Source organism: Sporothrix schenckii, assembly GCF_000961545.1.
Source record: "Sporothrix schenckii 1099-18 chromosome Unknown Cont44, whole genome shotgun sequence".
Taxonomy (NCBI): Eukaryota; Fungi; Ascomycota; class Sordariomycetes; order Ophiostomatales; family Ophiostomataceae; genus Sporothrix; species Sporothrix schenckii.
Window position 1 is genome coordinate 304,054 of NW_015971145.1, and position 12,533 is coordinate 316,586.

The following is a 12,533-nucleotide window of genomic DNA, read 5'->3' on the forward strand; positions in this document are numbered from 1 at the left end:
TGGCTCAGGTGAGGCCCGCTGAACCGCCACGAAATTGGCGACTCATACGACTTATACGATCCAGAAACGAAAAGTCGGTAGGCCCATTTAGGTGGCCTTGAGACGACAGTTTCGATTTTCAAGCATGCAAATGCCACAGAAAGCAACTGGCTGTCCCGACCCCAAACTACAACCACCACACTGGCAAGGTTCTTCTTCAACGTCCTCGCCAACAGTCGCTGATCCGAGAACTCAACCTGCACCGGCCGCTGCGATGCTACCTCGTCCGGCGCTTTAGTACGAAGTGCTCCGTACGATCTATGTCTGTCCGCAGTATGTCGACGCACACATGTTCAACCACGCTGTTACCGCCACCGTTTAAGTCGACGGCAAGGTAAATGGAGAACAAAAATTTATTGGACTGGCACGATGCCGTTCGCAGTGTAAGCCGTTTGCGTCGTTTGCGCCAACTGAGCTGTAATAAGTCGACCGAGCCACCGAATAAGGCCTTGAACCCCTCTGCTCGTCCCATATTTTTGGTCCTGTCGACCCTGTTTTTCGACTTCGCCTTGGTGCTTAAGCCGGGGACCTTTCCTCAGGGCTGTCCCTTGTTCCACGCGTAGGAGCAAAAGCAAAAAAAAGAGGAGTCGCCAATTCGGTCCAGCGTTTCAAGGTGGAAAACAGGTTTTTTTATTGTTGGGGGGTCTGCAAACAAAAATTTTCGGTTCTCCAACCACGGGACGGAAACAGATGGCAGCAGGACAACTGGAGAATCTATCGCTGCAAGGAGGTCAAACAGGCGGTCGCAGAGCAAGACAATGGCATTCTTGGCGGGAGAGCGAGGTGACCAACGACGCACTACGCATTAAGGTTACAAAGATGTGGTCTTGAGAGAAACTCAAACCAGTAAACGAAAGATACGTCGATCATATGTCGTTCGTCTGTCTCCGGAAACAAACTCAAAGATTTTTTTCGTGTCGGAAAACACGTAGATACGAAGTGGAACATTTGCGTCCTCTCCGCTTCCGCTCTCCATTATCTTTGGTGAGATTGTATGTCCTCCGTACGGCGTAGACCGTTTTCAATATTGATCACCGTTTATAATTATATTTTGAATTGCATCTATCAAATAGCAACAAAAAGAAGCGGAAAGAGCACCCGGCGCTCTCCCCCGTTTTCATAAAAGATGAAATTGAGCATGTAGCGTGCCTTCCCGATGACGATTACAGCACCTTTCCGGAGATGGAAGGCGGTGATCTTTACCATGAAAGTGCATCTCCGTCGTCGACAAGGGAAAGAGCGACACAGCCGTTTAGCGGGTCGGTTCTTTGCCCTACTGTTGATCCTTTCCCTTTTCCGAACCGTCCTGTGTCTTTCCCCCTTTTCTCTCCCGTCTCCCTTCTCCCTCACAGAGTTCAGCGCCTGCAAATGTGATCACAACGAAACGATCGACATAACCCATCCTCGCCATTTCTTCCACAGGCCCCTGCACAAATGTACGGAGGAGTCGGGTGCAGCGCATGCGGCCGGAAATCTTCTACACCGTGTGTAATGCCGAGTCGTGCGAGTCCAGGAAATCATCCACGTCCACAGTAAAGCGCCTCGAGCGCCTTTTTACGTCTTGTCGTCATAAGCCAGCGGTAACAAGCGGCAAAAGCAGAAGACGAAAGACGAAAAACAGCGCAAAGAAAAGAGCCATACTCCGTAGGTGGTCCTGGAAGGTGATCTCGCTATGGCGTTTTATGCTGTCTTGTCCAATCCACCTTATCGGATCGATCTGGGCCGGCGCCGTCAGAACGTCGAGCTTCTTCTGACGACATTCAATCACGACGATACGTCGTACGACATACAAGACATGGCATCCAAAACATTGCTCCATCGCCATGCGACGTGGGCCACGACTGATCTCTTAATGACACCTCTTCAGATAGCCTCCGAGAAGGCTGTGGGATCTTCTTGTCCACAGTGTTGTTCACCTTTCCCACAAGCAGAGCTCGAAGAACGGGTCGCGATGCAACCAACATCTTTGCCCCTATCCCTTTTCCACCTCTCGCGTTTCTGCAAGACAAACAACGCTTTGCAGTTTGTGGAAAGGCCCGTGTTGTTGGAGTCAACCACCCCTGCCTTGTTTCATTTCGCAAAATGGGGCTTGCGCAAACCGTGCCTCCCATTCGACAGAACCGACTTTTTGGGCCACTCCAAGTCAGGGGAACGGGCCAATGGCGTTGGAATGGTTCCTGGGAACGGACGAGAGACTTCCTGTTGCTTGTGTGTACTCCACTCTGTCGCCGTCTCCGTCGTGAACCCATGCGTCACCCTCGTGCTCTCTCCACGAGGAAGAAGCAAATAATGAGTTCTCGGTAAAAATCGCAACGACCGAACGAAGAAGTCAAAGTCAAGCGATGGCTGTCTGGATTTTTGACTGGTCTAGGGCAACGAAAGGACGTCCAAAAACATAGGATACGAGAAACAAACAACAATGTCCCTCCTTACTGTCCGTGACATAATCCGCAACCTGGGCAGAGAAGCCCCTTGCACACAGCAGCTCACTCAGTGCCAAGCACCTGGCTGTGCTGCTTGTGCTGACTAGAAGTTGCATTCTCGGACCAGGGATGAGTACGAAAGAGACCTTTACCCCTGGTCAGCAGCATCCACCGCCTCCGCCGTCACTCTGCACTTCCAGGTTGCCAGTAATCCTCCTGCCCCGACTGATCGGCAGTCCCCTTCTCACTGAGAATCTCTTATCCAATGTGACCTCCATCCATTTCCAGTTTTCGAAACCTTTTCCTTCTTTCCTCATCCACGCTCATTTGTTGTGCAGGTCGTTTCCTGTTGCATCGCCAATTCTTTTGACACGGTGACCATAGCATTCGCGAGACGAGTTTTGTCTCTGTCACTCATTTACACGATCTTCGTTTTTTCTTCTTCATTTTTCAGTCGTTTTTCGACTATCGCCCACACGGAGCACCCACTCTCTTTTTATTCTCGCATTTCTGCGATATTGTTTACCACTTCGGTATCTTCTTTCAATTTCTCACGACTTTTAACGGACGAGAACAGATTCTCGGGATTGATCGCCAACAGAAAAGCCACCGCCAGGTACGGGACTTTGTTAGCTTGAAGCCGACGAACATTCCAGTCGACCGATGATCACCGGTTCTGGCGACACCTCATAGGCTCGACCGACATCCCCAGCCTCAACTCGCGCATTCCATTCCAGTGTGAGCCGGAGGGGTTACAGGGTCCTCCGATTTTTAAATATACGATACACCATCTACCGAGCGCCTCTTCGCATCGTATCTCGTTTTTCATTCGACTCGATCGACATCCCGACCTTCTTTCTTTCTCGTCAACTCAATTTTCTCGTCTTCCAAGTTTTTTGTTTTTCTTGGTGTTTCTTGGTTGTTCTTGGTTTCTTGGTGTTCTTGGGCGCCCGTGTTCTATCAGCATCGCATTCGACTTGTCCTCAAGAGATCCAGCACAATGATGGCTCAAGTGCGTCCCCGCGTGGTTCGCCCACACGGTGTTGGCCGTAGGGATCTGTGGGATTCCATCACCAGCGCTGTCGGCAACGCCTTTGACCCCCATGGCAAGGACGCGCAGTCAACATCAACATCAACCAAGGAGCAGCAGCACAAGACAAAGACCAAGACAGTCCTGACAACAGACGCCCCGAGCACGTATACTGGCCCGCTGACGACCAAAACGCAACCCACAAAACCGGCCGCAAAGACAACAGAGACCACGCCAACAAAAACCGCCACAACATCCGCCAAGGCCGCGACAACAAAAACTACCAGCAAAGCGGCTGCCAAGACCAGTGACACGACTTCGGAGAATGCCAAAGATCTGCCAAAATCCATAGCCGCGACGACCGCACCGAATTCGGAAACAAGACTGGCTGTTGACACGACAAAGCCAACAACCACCACCAGCGCATCACCAACACTCGCTGCTGCCTCCGCAACAAACACCGCAACCGCGTCTTCTGGCAGCAGCACCGGAGCCAAGGCAGGCATTGCCATTGGTGTCCTGGCAGGTGTCTTCTTTGTCTTCGCAATCATCTTCTTCCTGTTCCGCAGGCACCGGAAACAGGTGGAAGACCGGCGGGTAGCCGACGACGAGAAGAACGGGCCGTTCGCCGATAGCGCAGCGATTGGTGGTGCTCCGAGGTCCCGGTTAAGTCTCAAGCCGGTTGCTCAGTTCCTGGGCGGTGCCGGTGCCGGTGCCGGTGCTGGTGCTGCTGCTGGTGCGGCTGCAAACTCACAATATGACAATGGCTTCCCCAGCCGCCGCCAGAGCCGTGGTGCCAACATCGCCATGCGGGACCAGCCGCCAATGAGCGCCCGCAGCCAGCCGGGCAGTGCGTGGGAGCGCCCCATAACGGGCAACGACCGCAACAACCCCTTTGGCGACGGTGCCCAGCGCCTCACCTCGGCGTTTTCGACTGCCCAACACGGCTTCCCTGGCGCAAATCCGCAAGGGCCAGATGCCAACGGTGTCTCGCCCGTCTCTCCTGGCGGTGCAGGTACTGCTTTCGCTGGCGGCGCTGCTGCCGGTGCCGCAGCTGGCATGCTGACGCGCAAGGCGTCCACGCGCAAGGATGGACCCAATGCACTTGACCTGACGCTGCCTGCACCCAATAGCAACAACAGCAATCTAGGCCCCGTCCCCCCGAGCCCAGCAGCCACCGAATACAGCATGCACTCAATGGCAACCAGTACGGCCGCGGTTGTCTCCGCTGGTGGCGCTGCGATCGCAGCTGCTGGTGGCCCCCCTGTGTCTACGGTCCACCGTGTCCAGCTCGACTTCAAGCCCACGCTTGACGATGAACTGGATCTGCGTGCCGGTCAACTTGTTCGCCTTCTGCACGAGTACGACGATGGATGGGTAAGTCAATACTCTCAGCACTTCTACGAAGTGATAGTTTGTCGCTTGCACTCAGACGCTTTATATACTAACTATTTCTGCAGGCTCTCTGCATTCGCCTTGACCGTTCTAAGCAGGGTGTCGTCCCGCGTACCTGTCTGTCTACGCGTCCTGTGAAGCCCCGTCCTCTCCAGGGCGGTGGCCGGGCAGGCCCGCCTGTCAACCCTAGCGGTCGCCCCATCACACCCCAGGGAGGTCCTTTCGGTCCTGGACGCATGCCCGGCCCCATGGGCGGCCCAATGGGAGTCCCTGGCTCCATGGTTCCTGGTCAGGGTGGCCGGCCACAGTCGCCTGCCAACCGCCCAAACACGCCACAAGGCGGCCCGCCGTCGCAGAAGATGATGAACGGCCAGATGCGTCCGCAGTCGCCCTATGGCGGCCCTCCCGGCGGCCCCCGTTCTGCGTCCCCTGCCACCATTGGTGCTCGGTCCGTGAGCCCCTTGTCCGGCAGCATCGGCCGCCCTCAGTCACCTGCCGAGCTCTCTGGTGCTTCCAGCGGTACCAGTGGTAGCCAGCCACAGAGCCCTGCCAGCACGGGGCCCCACAATATTACGCCGCCAGGGCCGAGCCCGGTCAACAAGCCAGTGCGCCCGACCAACTCGATTGGTCGCAAGCCTGTCCCTGGCCAAGCCTTGTAAACGGCTGCGCGTCCCCTTGTGTTTTCTTTTCTTATGTAACCAGGGGCTCGGGCAGCTCTTACTTTCCATGTTTGGCGCCTTACAACATACGGGAGCGTTCTTATTTTCGGCGGCGTTTTCACTGGTGGGGTTTGGTGGTAATGGGATGAAGTTGATATAAAAGACAAAGCAACTGCCTCAGTAGAGAGCGGGCTTAGTTTTTTATATGCGCCTCCTTTTGCCCTTCGGTTCACTTCTTCCACGGTGGTCTTCGGTTGAACTACTTACTTTTTTTGGTTCATGTGGTGATGTTTTACTTTTTATTCTTGACGCGTGGATGCGGTCTCGAAGGACAAAGGATGTGTTCGTAACACCCATTCTTAACTTTTAACTTCTATTTGTACCATTCTTATTATGCTTGGTATCCCATTTTACTTATTTTGTATCACATTACTTTCTCATCAAACATTCACTTCTTTTTTACACTTGAAAGCCCATCAAGCTATGCATTACTTTGTTTCCTTAGTCTTGTTTTACAGCCTTGTATCTCATATGGGCCTTATACCACAGCTTTATATCTATTGCGTTGCTCATTCTTGCTCGTGCTTTGCAACTTATTTAGCTGTGTTTGTAGTTTTTGTACAATTTAGTAGTCTATGTTTAGGATTTTTCATTAGTCGCATCAATGCTTTGTCGTCTTTTCCATTGCAACATGTTTTGACTTTCGACTGCTTCGTCCAGCGCTGATCTTTTGTTCAATTTTTTTTTTTTTTTTTTTTTAAACGTCTTATTACAAAGTTTAAGCAGTGCGTGCATTTATGAGTTTTCTTCCTTAATTTTTCCCATCTTTTTTTTTTATATTTTTTGTAGAAGTTTGAATATTTACAATCTTTAATGCCCATTCTTCCTTGATATTTATAACTGATGCTTTTCTAAATATTTAAGATGTAATTTGAATTTAATTGTATGTCATCGATCTGTTTTATTTGAATTAAATTTTCACCGCAAAATATCTTCTTAATTCACCCTTTAAAAGCACGTCAAGTAAAAGGAGAGTAAGTTCGTAGAAAGAGTTCATGTTACCATTAAAAGTATTATGATATAATTGTCATGAAAAAAGAGTAAATATAATGAAAACTCAGAAGAGACGCCACTTCTTTCAGCTTTATGTTGCGCGTACCATGCACCCGCTTATCATGTATTTCGGAAAAACTGGCCCAAAAATAATAATTGAAAGTAACGTGAAGAAAATGGTAAGGAATGGGAGATCAACATTATTAATTCAAACTGGTGGCTCCGTCACGGTCCAGCGCCGCTTGGAGGTTGCCATCTCGTGTGGCAGCTCGTCACTGTTGAGTGAAACGACACGGGGATGAATCCACAGACTGGGACTGGAAGGACTGGCCGCCCTGGCGGTGGTCGAGGTGGTAGGAGGCGTGAATGTATCGGCCGAGACCAGCTCCGCTCCGTAGTCGGTTGACGGTGCGGACGTCGGGCCCCTAGTGTCGAGACGTGGTAGAGCGGAAGACATGCCCTTGTAACCGCCTTTAAGGCTATCGCCAGTGCGTTCGCTGTGGTCGTCATGGTCACCGTCGGCCGAGTGGGCGATAGACAGGGATGAAGGATATATGGGGTTAGAAATGCCGCGGATTGACGGTGCTTTCTTTTTCTTCTCCGGCTGTGGCGGGGATTTTGGGCTCTCTGGGCCGAAGCTGAGCAGAATCTCCATGTCGTCATCGTCCTTGGAGTCTCCCTCGTCGGTGAGCGAAAAGTCAAAGTTGTCCTCATCAGGGTCCTTGGTGGAGCTGGCGGGTGACCAAAGTCCAACTGAGTCGGGCCGTGAATGGCTCATACGACTAGTAGTCGTTATGGTAGGCGGCGAGAATGTCAGAACACCACTGCCAATCGTGATCCCACTGGAACCTCGGCCGTTGGTACTGCCCGATCGGGCTGCACTCCCGCCCGGATTTTTGATAAGAGGTGGCCGAGATGACGCGCCAGACGGCCGCCGCGTTACGAAGTCGGCGCCTCCATGAAAATGGCCTGCCGATGAGCTCCTGTGGCCAACGACCCCGCTTTCAAAGAGGTTGAAATTTCCCGGCGTGCCAGAAAGTGAGTTTGAATGACGACCCCGCGTACCGCCAATCACGGAAGCCATGCTGCCGCGTGGTGTTGTCGGTGTAGTGGGTACGGACCGAAGGTGGTCCGAGTTGGCTAGCAATTTCATCTCAAAGTACTTATTGAGTGGGACAATGCCATCCGGATGCCCGCTGTGGATGGCTCCCGACCACTTAGAGTTGTGCGTGTGCGAGTGTTCGCCGTCGGAAAAGGAGGTCAAAGAATTCATGCCAGGTCGCCGGACCGCGACAGACAGCGAGGCCAAACCAACGTCCATGAGGACTGGTTGCTGTGTGATTGCGCCAATGAGCGCATTGCAGCCTGCGCCATGTGACACAAGAACCACAACAGTTTCTTCAATGCAGTCGTCGTCCACAGTATCGCTGTCACTGTCATTGTCATCAATGGCACAATCCGCGTCTTCACTGCAGCTCCCGCTGGACTCGAGGATGGAAGAGCCAGCTCTAAATTGAACCGCGTTTGTGACCATCTTGGCTGGCGCATCGGTGATCGAGTACCAGTCAACCAGTTTCTGTAGGCCCTTCCGGAAGCGACGGTGCATGGCTGCCCACTCTTCACCAAACTCGCCACCATCTCCCCAGTCATAAGGCGCCCGCATCGAGTCCCACTGGTAGTCGAAGTCCACGCAAGCGTCCCGCGCATGTGCAACATAGCCCGATGGTGTAGGCGCACGCGACGACATGGCAAACTGAGGCACGGGCGCCACATATCCGACAAGATTGGGGCGATGCATACCGGCATGGCCAGACGCGTCCCAGCGCGGGCTCTGGATGTCGCCGTTGCTGCTCATAGGACGACCGTCTGCACTGGTATTGGTAAAGAGTCCGATTGGTGGCTCGACTGGCGGGATGTGCTGCGAACCGGATCTCGGAAGCTCTTCCCCCTCTGATGGACGTGAAGTCCATGAGTTGGATCGGTTTGCACCCCAGAGATAGCTGGCCGAGTGGGAGTGGGCATGTACTGCTTGGTGATTCGTCGTATTGGAAAAGGTCGAGTAGTCCTCCCTCCGCAAGAGTTCAGCCTTCGCACTGGCAACCATCAAGACTGAACTGGGTGGGGGCGTGATAAGCTCGAAGTAGCCTGGCGACAGCCATTCACCCAGGAAGGCATCGAGTCGCATGACGGATTTATTGAGCCTTGGCGTGATAGTTTTTGGTGTCGAGTCAAAACTCGGGTTGCTGGTGGGTGCTGAAGACTGGCCATTCTGTATGGGCGTTCGTATGCGCAGGGGGGGCAAAGGTTCAAAGCTTCGGGGATGTTCGAGGGGAAGCGAATCCGAGGCGATTCCAGAGCTGATGGCGATAGACGTCTGTATGCATCGGAGGAATGGCGAGCTGTGGATAACAATCTTGTACCGCCGCTTCTTGGGCGCCGGCTTTCCGTCTGCAGGTGGCGCGGACTCGGGAGGTGTACTCTCGCGCAGGATGTCGGCAATGCGCTGGCCAATGGCACGGGACTGCGACCAGCCGCCGTATGTCAGTGGGGGGTCGTACGGCGTAGGCGATGAAAGGTGCCACAACTTGTCAGCAGCATCGAGGCGGTTTCCATGTCTGCGAGGGACGTGTTGGTGAGCGGCCGCATAAGCAGGAGGTGCCAAGCACAGCACTATGGCCGTCAAAGCATACGAACCTGACTATAAATATATAAGCTGGGGGACGCCCCATGACGAGACTGCTGGCGGAGGAGCAGCCAGAAGAAAGGTGGTCAATCGGGGGTCGTTCGGGTGGTTCGGGTGCAGTGGATCTGGTGGGATGAACGTAGAAAGTCTATATCGTACTTTAGAGGTTGTATTAGCTTCGAGCTATCGAAAGGCAGATGGACAGTATTTTGAAGGTGAAATAGGGGTCGTATAAGACAGCGAGTGCGGGATTGGAGCGTGACAAGACGATTCGCAGGCAGGAGGCAAGTTAACTACACCGGCCTGCTGATGGAATGCCAGCTCTGAGAATGGCGTGGTAGTTGGGCGAGCTGTGAATAGATGAGGGGCAAAATGGTATTGGGATAGCAACAACGGTCCCGGAAAAACCGAGAGGACAGCATGACTTGCTCTCGCGATCACAACAGTTCATCCATACCTTCTTAGTAAGACATCAGGTTCGGGTGCTGTCGCACCAGACAATGCGCTGTTGCAGATATGGTGCTGGACAGGGGTCGAAGCTTTGTCGCCAACGTGATATGCGAGGCAGAAGAAAAAGCCGCTCGAGGTGGTGGAAGCAAGCAGTCGACGTTAAGGAATAAAGAGAAGAGTGAGAAATCGAATTTTGGAGAAATATCACAAAAAGTTCCAGAAGGAACTGACTCGCGCTTACCTTCTTTGCTTTCAGTGGACAAAAAAAGAGCGATCGGCGCACCCGAAGTGGGTGAAACAGGTGGAAGCGGTGGCTTGGCTGCCCGGCGGCCGTCAAGTTGGAGATGGCGAGGGTATGGAGCGTCGTAGACGTGGGTTGAGATGCGTCTGAAAGCTGGGGAGCTTTTCCGCAGAATTAAAAAAATGGCGGCACACACAGTGGCGACAACGGTGACGACGATTGCAGAGCAATTTCACTGTTCGTCACATGCGGCAACCATAGGCTTGCGAGAGCGCAGGCGCAAATGTAGGGCGGCAGGAACAAAGCGCTCCACGGATGGTAGGCAGGCTACAGGGTCTAACCAAATGCACCTCGCCAGGGTAGCGACGGCTGAACGGTCTGACAGGATGCTAGTTGTACTGGCGTGACCTTTTTGTCCCACTTCTCCTCTTTGAACCCTGGGACTGGAGAGCTGTAGTTTTCTTTCATCACCTTCTATTTCTGCCACCAGAGGATCAAAATGCCGACCTCTTGCCGACTCGTCATGAATGTGACAGCATCATAGGCAGGCACCATCCATGTCGTATTTACCTAGAAACCCCGCAGTTGTCTTGCCATTCACGGGTAAGCTTCGTTGTTTGTCGCGCCGTTTACGCCGTAACTCGAGAGGAATTTGCGGTGTTGTAAGATGGCGGATTTTAGTTGCATTCTGCTAGACTACAGTCCCAGCTTACGGCTGCTGGATGATAGGCTCAGCCAGCTGCGCTTTTTGGAGGCTTTTGGCAAGGCTTGAGAACCTGAAAATGAGATGTGTCGTTCCTTCCCCTTTCACTCCCTGCAGAGCCAAGGCCGCAACGGTGCAGCTACAACGTACAAGCCGCTAGAACAATCGCAACTGCCAGATTATGCGCAGTAAGTCGTTCATTGCAGAAATTCCACTTTTATGTCACCACTGGGAAGTCTCGCTCGAGCCACGCGAGTGGGGATCTGGACTTACCGCGTCTAGTATTTGGATTATATAAGGCACACAAAAACGGAAACGGTACATTGCCAATGTACCTTTAACCCCTGGACGCATCAATGCCAGCTGGTGTCTTGGTGTCTCATGCTTTGAAATCCAGTAGGGACGGTCACCAACACTGTCAGAAAGAGGGTTCTTGACATCCAAGACGCGATACTTCCTATCCCCTTCACGACTAAATCTGCATCGTCGACCATTCTATAACGCGTTCGATTGACAGTCTTGTCCCTACATTTTCATTCTATTGCTAGCGACTGCTCCAACTGCAATGAGGCTCCCACTGTGGCTGTCGGCCGTGCCGGCACTGCTGGCCGCCTTTGCAGCATCGCCTGTCGCTGCCGAGCACACCAGCAACTGGGCGGTGCTCGTGTGCACGTCCCGCTTCTGGTTCAACTACCGACACCTCGCCAATGTGCTCTCCGTCTACCGAACTGTCAAGCGGCTGGGCATTCCCGACTCGCAGATCATCCTGATGTTGCCCGACGACATGGCTTGCAACCCGCGCAACGCTTTCCCAGGCACCGTCTACTCCAATGCCGACCGCGCCGTCGACCTGTATGGCGACAACATCGAGGTCGACTACCGCGGCTATGAGGTCACGGTCCAGAACTTCATCCGCCTGCTGACCGACCGAGTTGGCGACGAGATGCCCCGCAGCAAGCGGCTGCTGACCGACGACCGCAGCAACGTGCTTGTGTACATGACAGGCCATGGCGGCAACGAGTTTCTCAAGTTCCAGGACGCCGAAGAGATTGGCGCGCTCGACCTGGCCGACGCCTTTGAGCAGATGTGGGAGAAAAAGCGCTACCACGAGATCCTCTTTATGATCGACACGTGCCAGGCGAACACCATGTACAGCCGTCTGTACTCGCCCAACATTATCGCCACCGGCTCCTCGGAGCTCGACCAGTCCTCCTACTCCCACCACGCCGACAACGACGTCGGCGTCGCCGTCATCGACCGGTACACCTACTACAACCTCGAGTTCCTCGAGAACGAGGTGCGCGATCTCGGCAGCAAGAAGACCGTCGGCGACCTGTTTGACTCGTACGACTACGAGAAGATCCACTCGCACGCCGGTGTACGCTATGACCTGTTCCGCGGCGGCGCTCCCGAAGCGCGCAGCCGGCTGGTCACTGACTTCTTCGGAAATGTCCAGAACGTCGAGGTGGATGGCGGTGTTGCAGGCAGCGGAAGCGACGGCAGAAACTCGACACTCGACGAGGACCTCCTGGCCCTGAGCAAGACGATCTCCGAGCTCCAGAAGCGGGCCAAGGAAGAGGAGGAGGAGAGCGAGGCGAAGGCAGCAGCAGCCAAGGCCGCACAAGGGAACGCATCGTCTGAAAAGCAGCAGACCGCTGGCCGTGGGCCTGTCGTCAACCACAAGATCCAGTCGGCGAAACCACTCACCGACGACAACTGGTGGACTAAGAAGGTTGTCGGCGCGACGACATTGGCAGGATGTGCATTGCTCTGGGGCCTAAGCTCGTTCCTAGAGGCGTGATGTCTTTCTTGGTTTCTTTTGTAACTGTATTACCTTCAACTTTGTTTTATTTAAAC

General features: G+C 53.5%; 3 protein-coding genes across 3 annotated transcripts; 2 read left to right on the forward strand and 1 right to left on the reverse strand.

Moving 5' to 3' along the window:
• Nucleotides 1–3,462: 3,462 nt before the first annotated feature.
• Nucleotides 3,463–5,546, forward strand: SPSK_08759 (uncharacterized protein; the record flags this gene model as incomplete). Its single annotated transcript, XM_016735347.1, has 2 exons — nt 3,463–4,869; nt 4,953–5,546. 2 exons carry the CDS (start codon nt 3,463–3,465, stop codon nt 5,544–5,546), a joined length of 2,001 nt encoding a protein of 666 aa, XP_016586822.1.
• A 1,261-nt stretch (nt 5,547–6,807) lies between these two features.
• Nucleotides 6,808–9,328, reverse strand: SPSK_08588 (uncharacterized protein; the record flags this gene model as incomplete). Its single annotated transcript, XM_016735181.1, has 2 exons — nt 6,808–9,214; nt 9,294–9,328. 2 exons carry the CDS (start codon nt 9,326–9,328, stop codon nt 6,808–6,810), a joined length of 2,442 nt encoding a protein of 813 aa, XP_016586823.1.
• A 1,913-nt stretch (nt 9,329–11,241) lies between these two features.
• SPSK_09357 (GPI-anchor transamidase precursor) lies at nt 11,242–12,477 on the forward strand (the record flags this gene model as incomplete). The annotated part of the gene is made up of 1 exon (XM_016735931.1): nt 11,242–12,477. The coding sequence occupies one exon, from the start codon at nt 11,242–11,244 to the stop codon at nt 12,475–12,477; it is 1,236 nt and encodes a 411-aa protein (XP_016586824.1).
• Between the last annotated feature and the right edge of the window lie 56 nt (nt 12,478–12,533).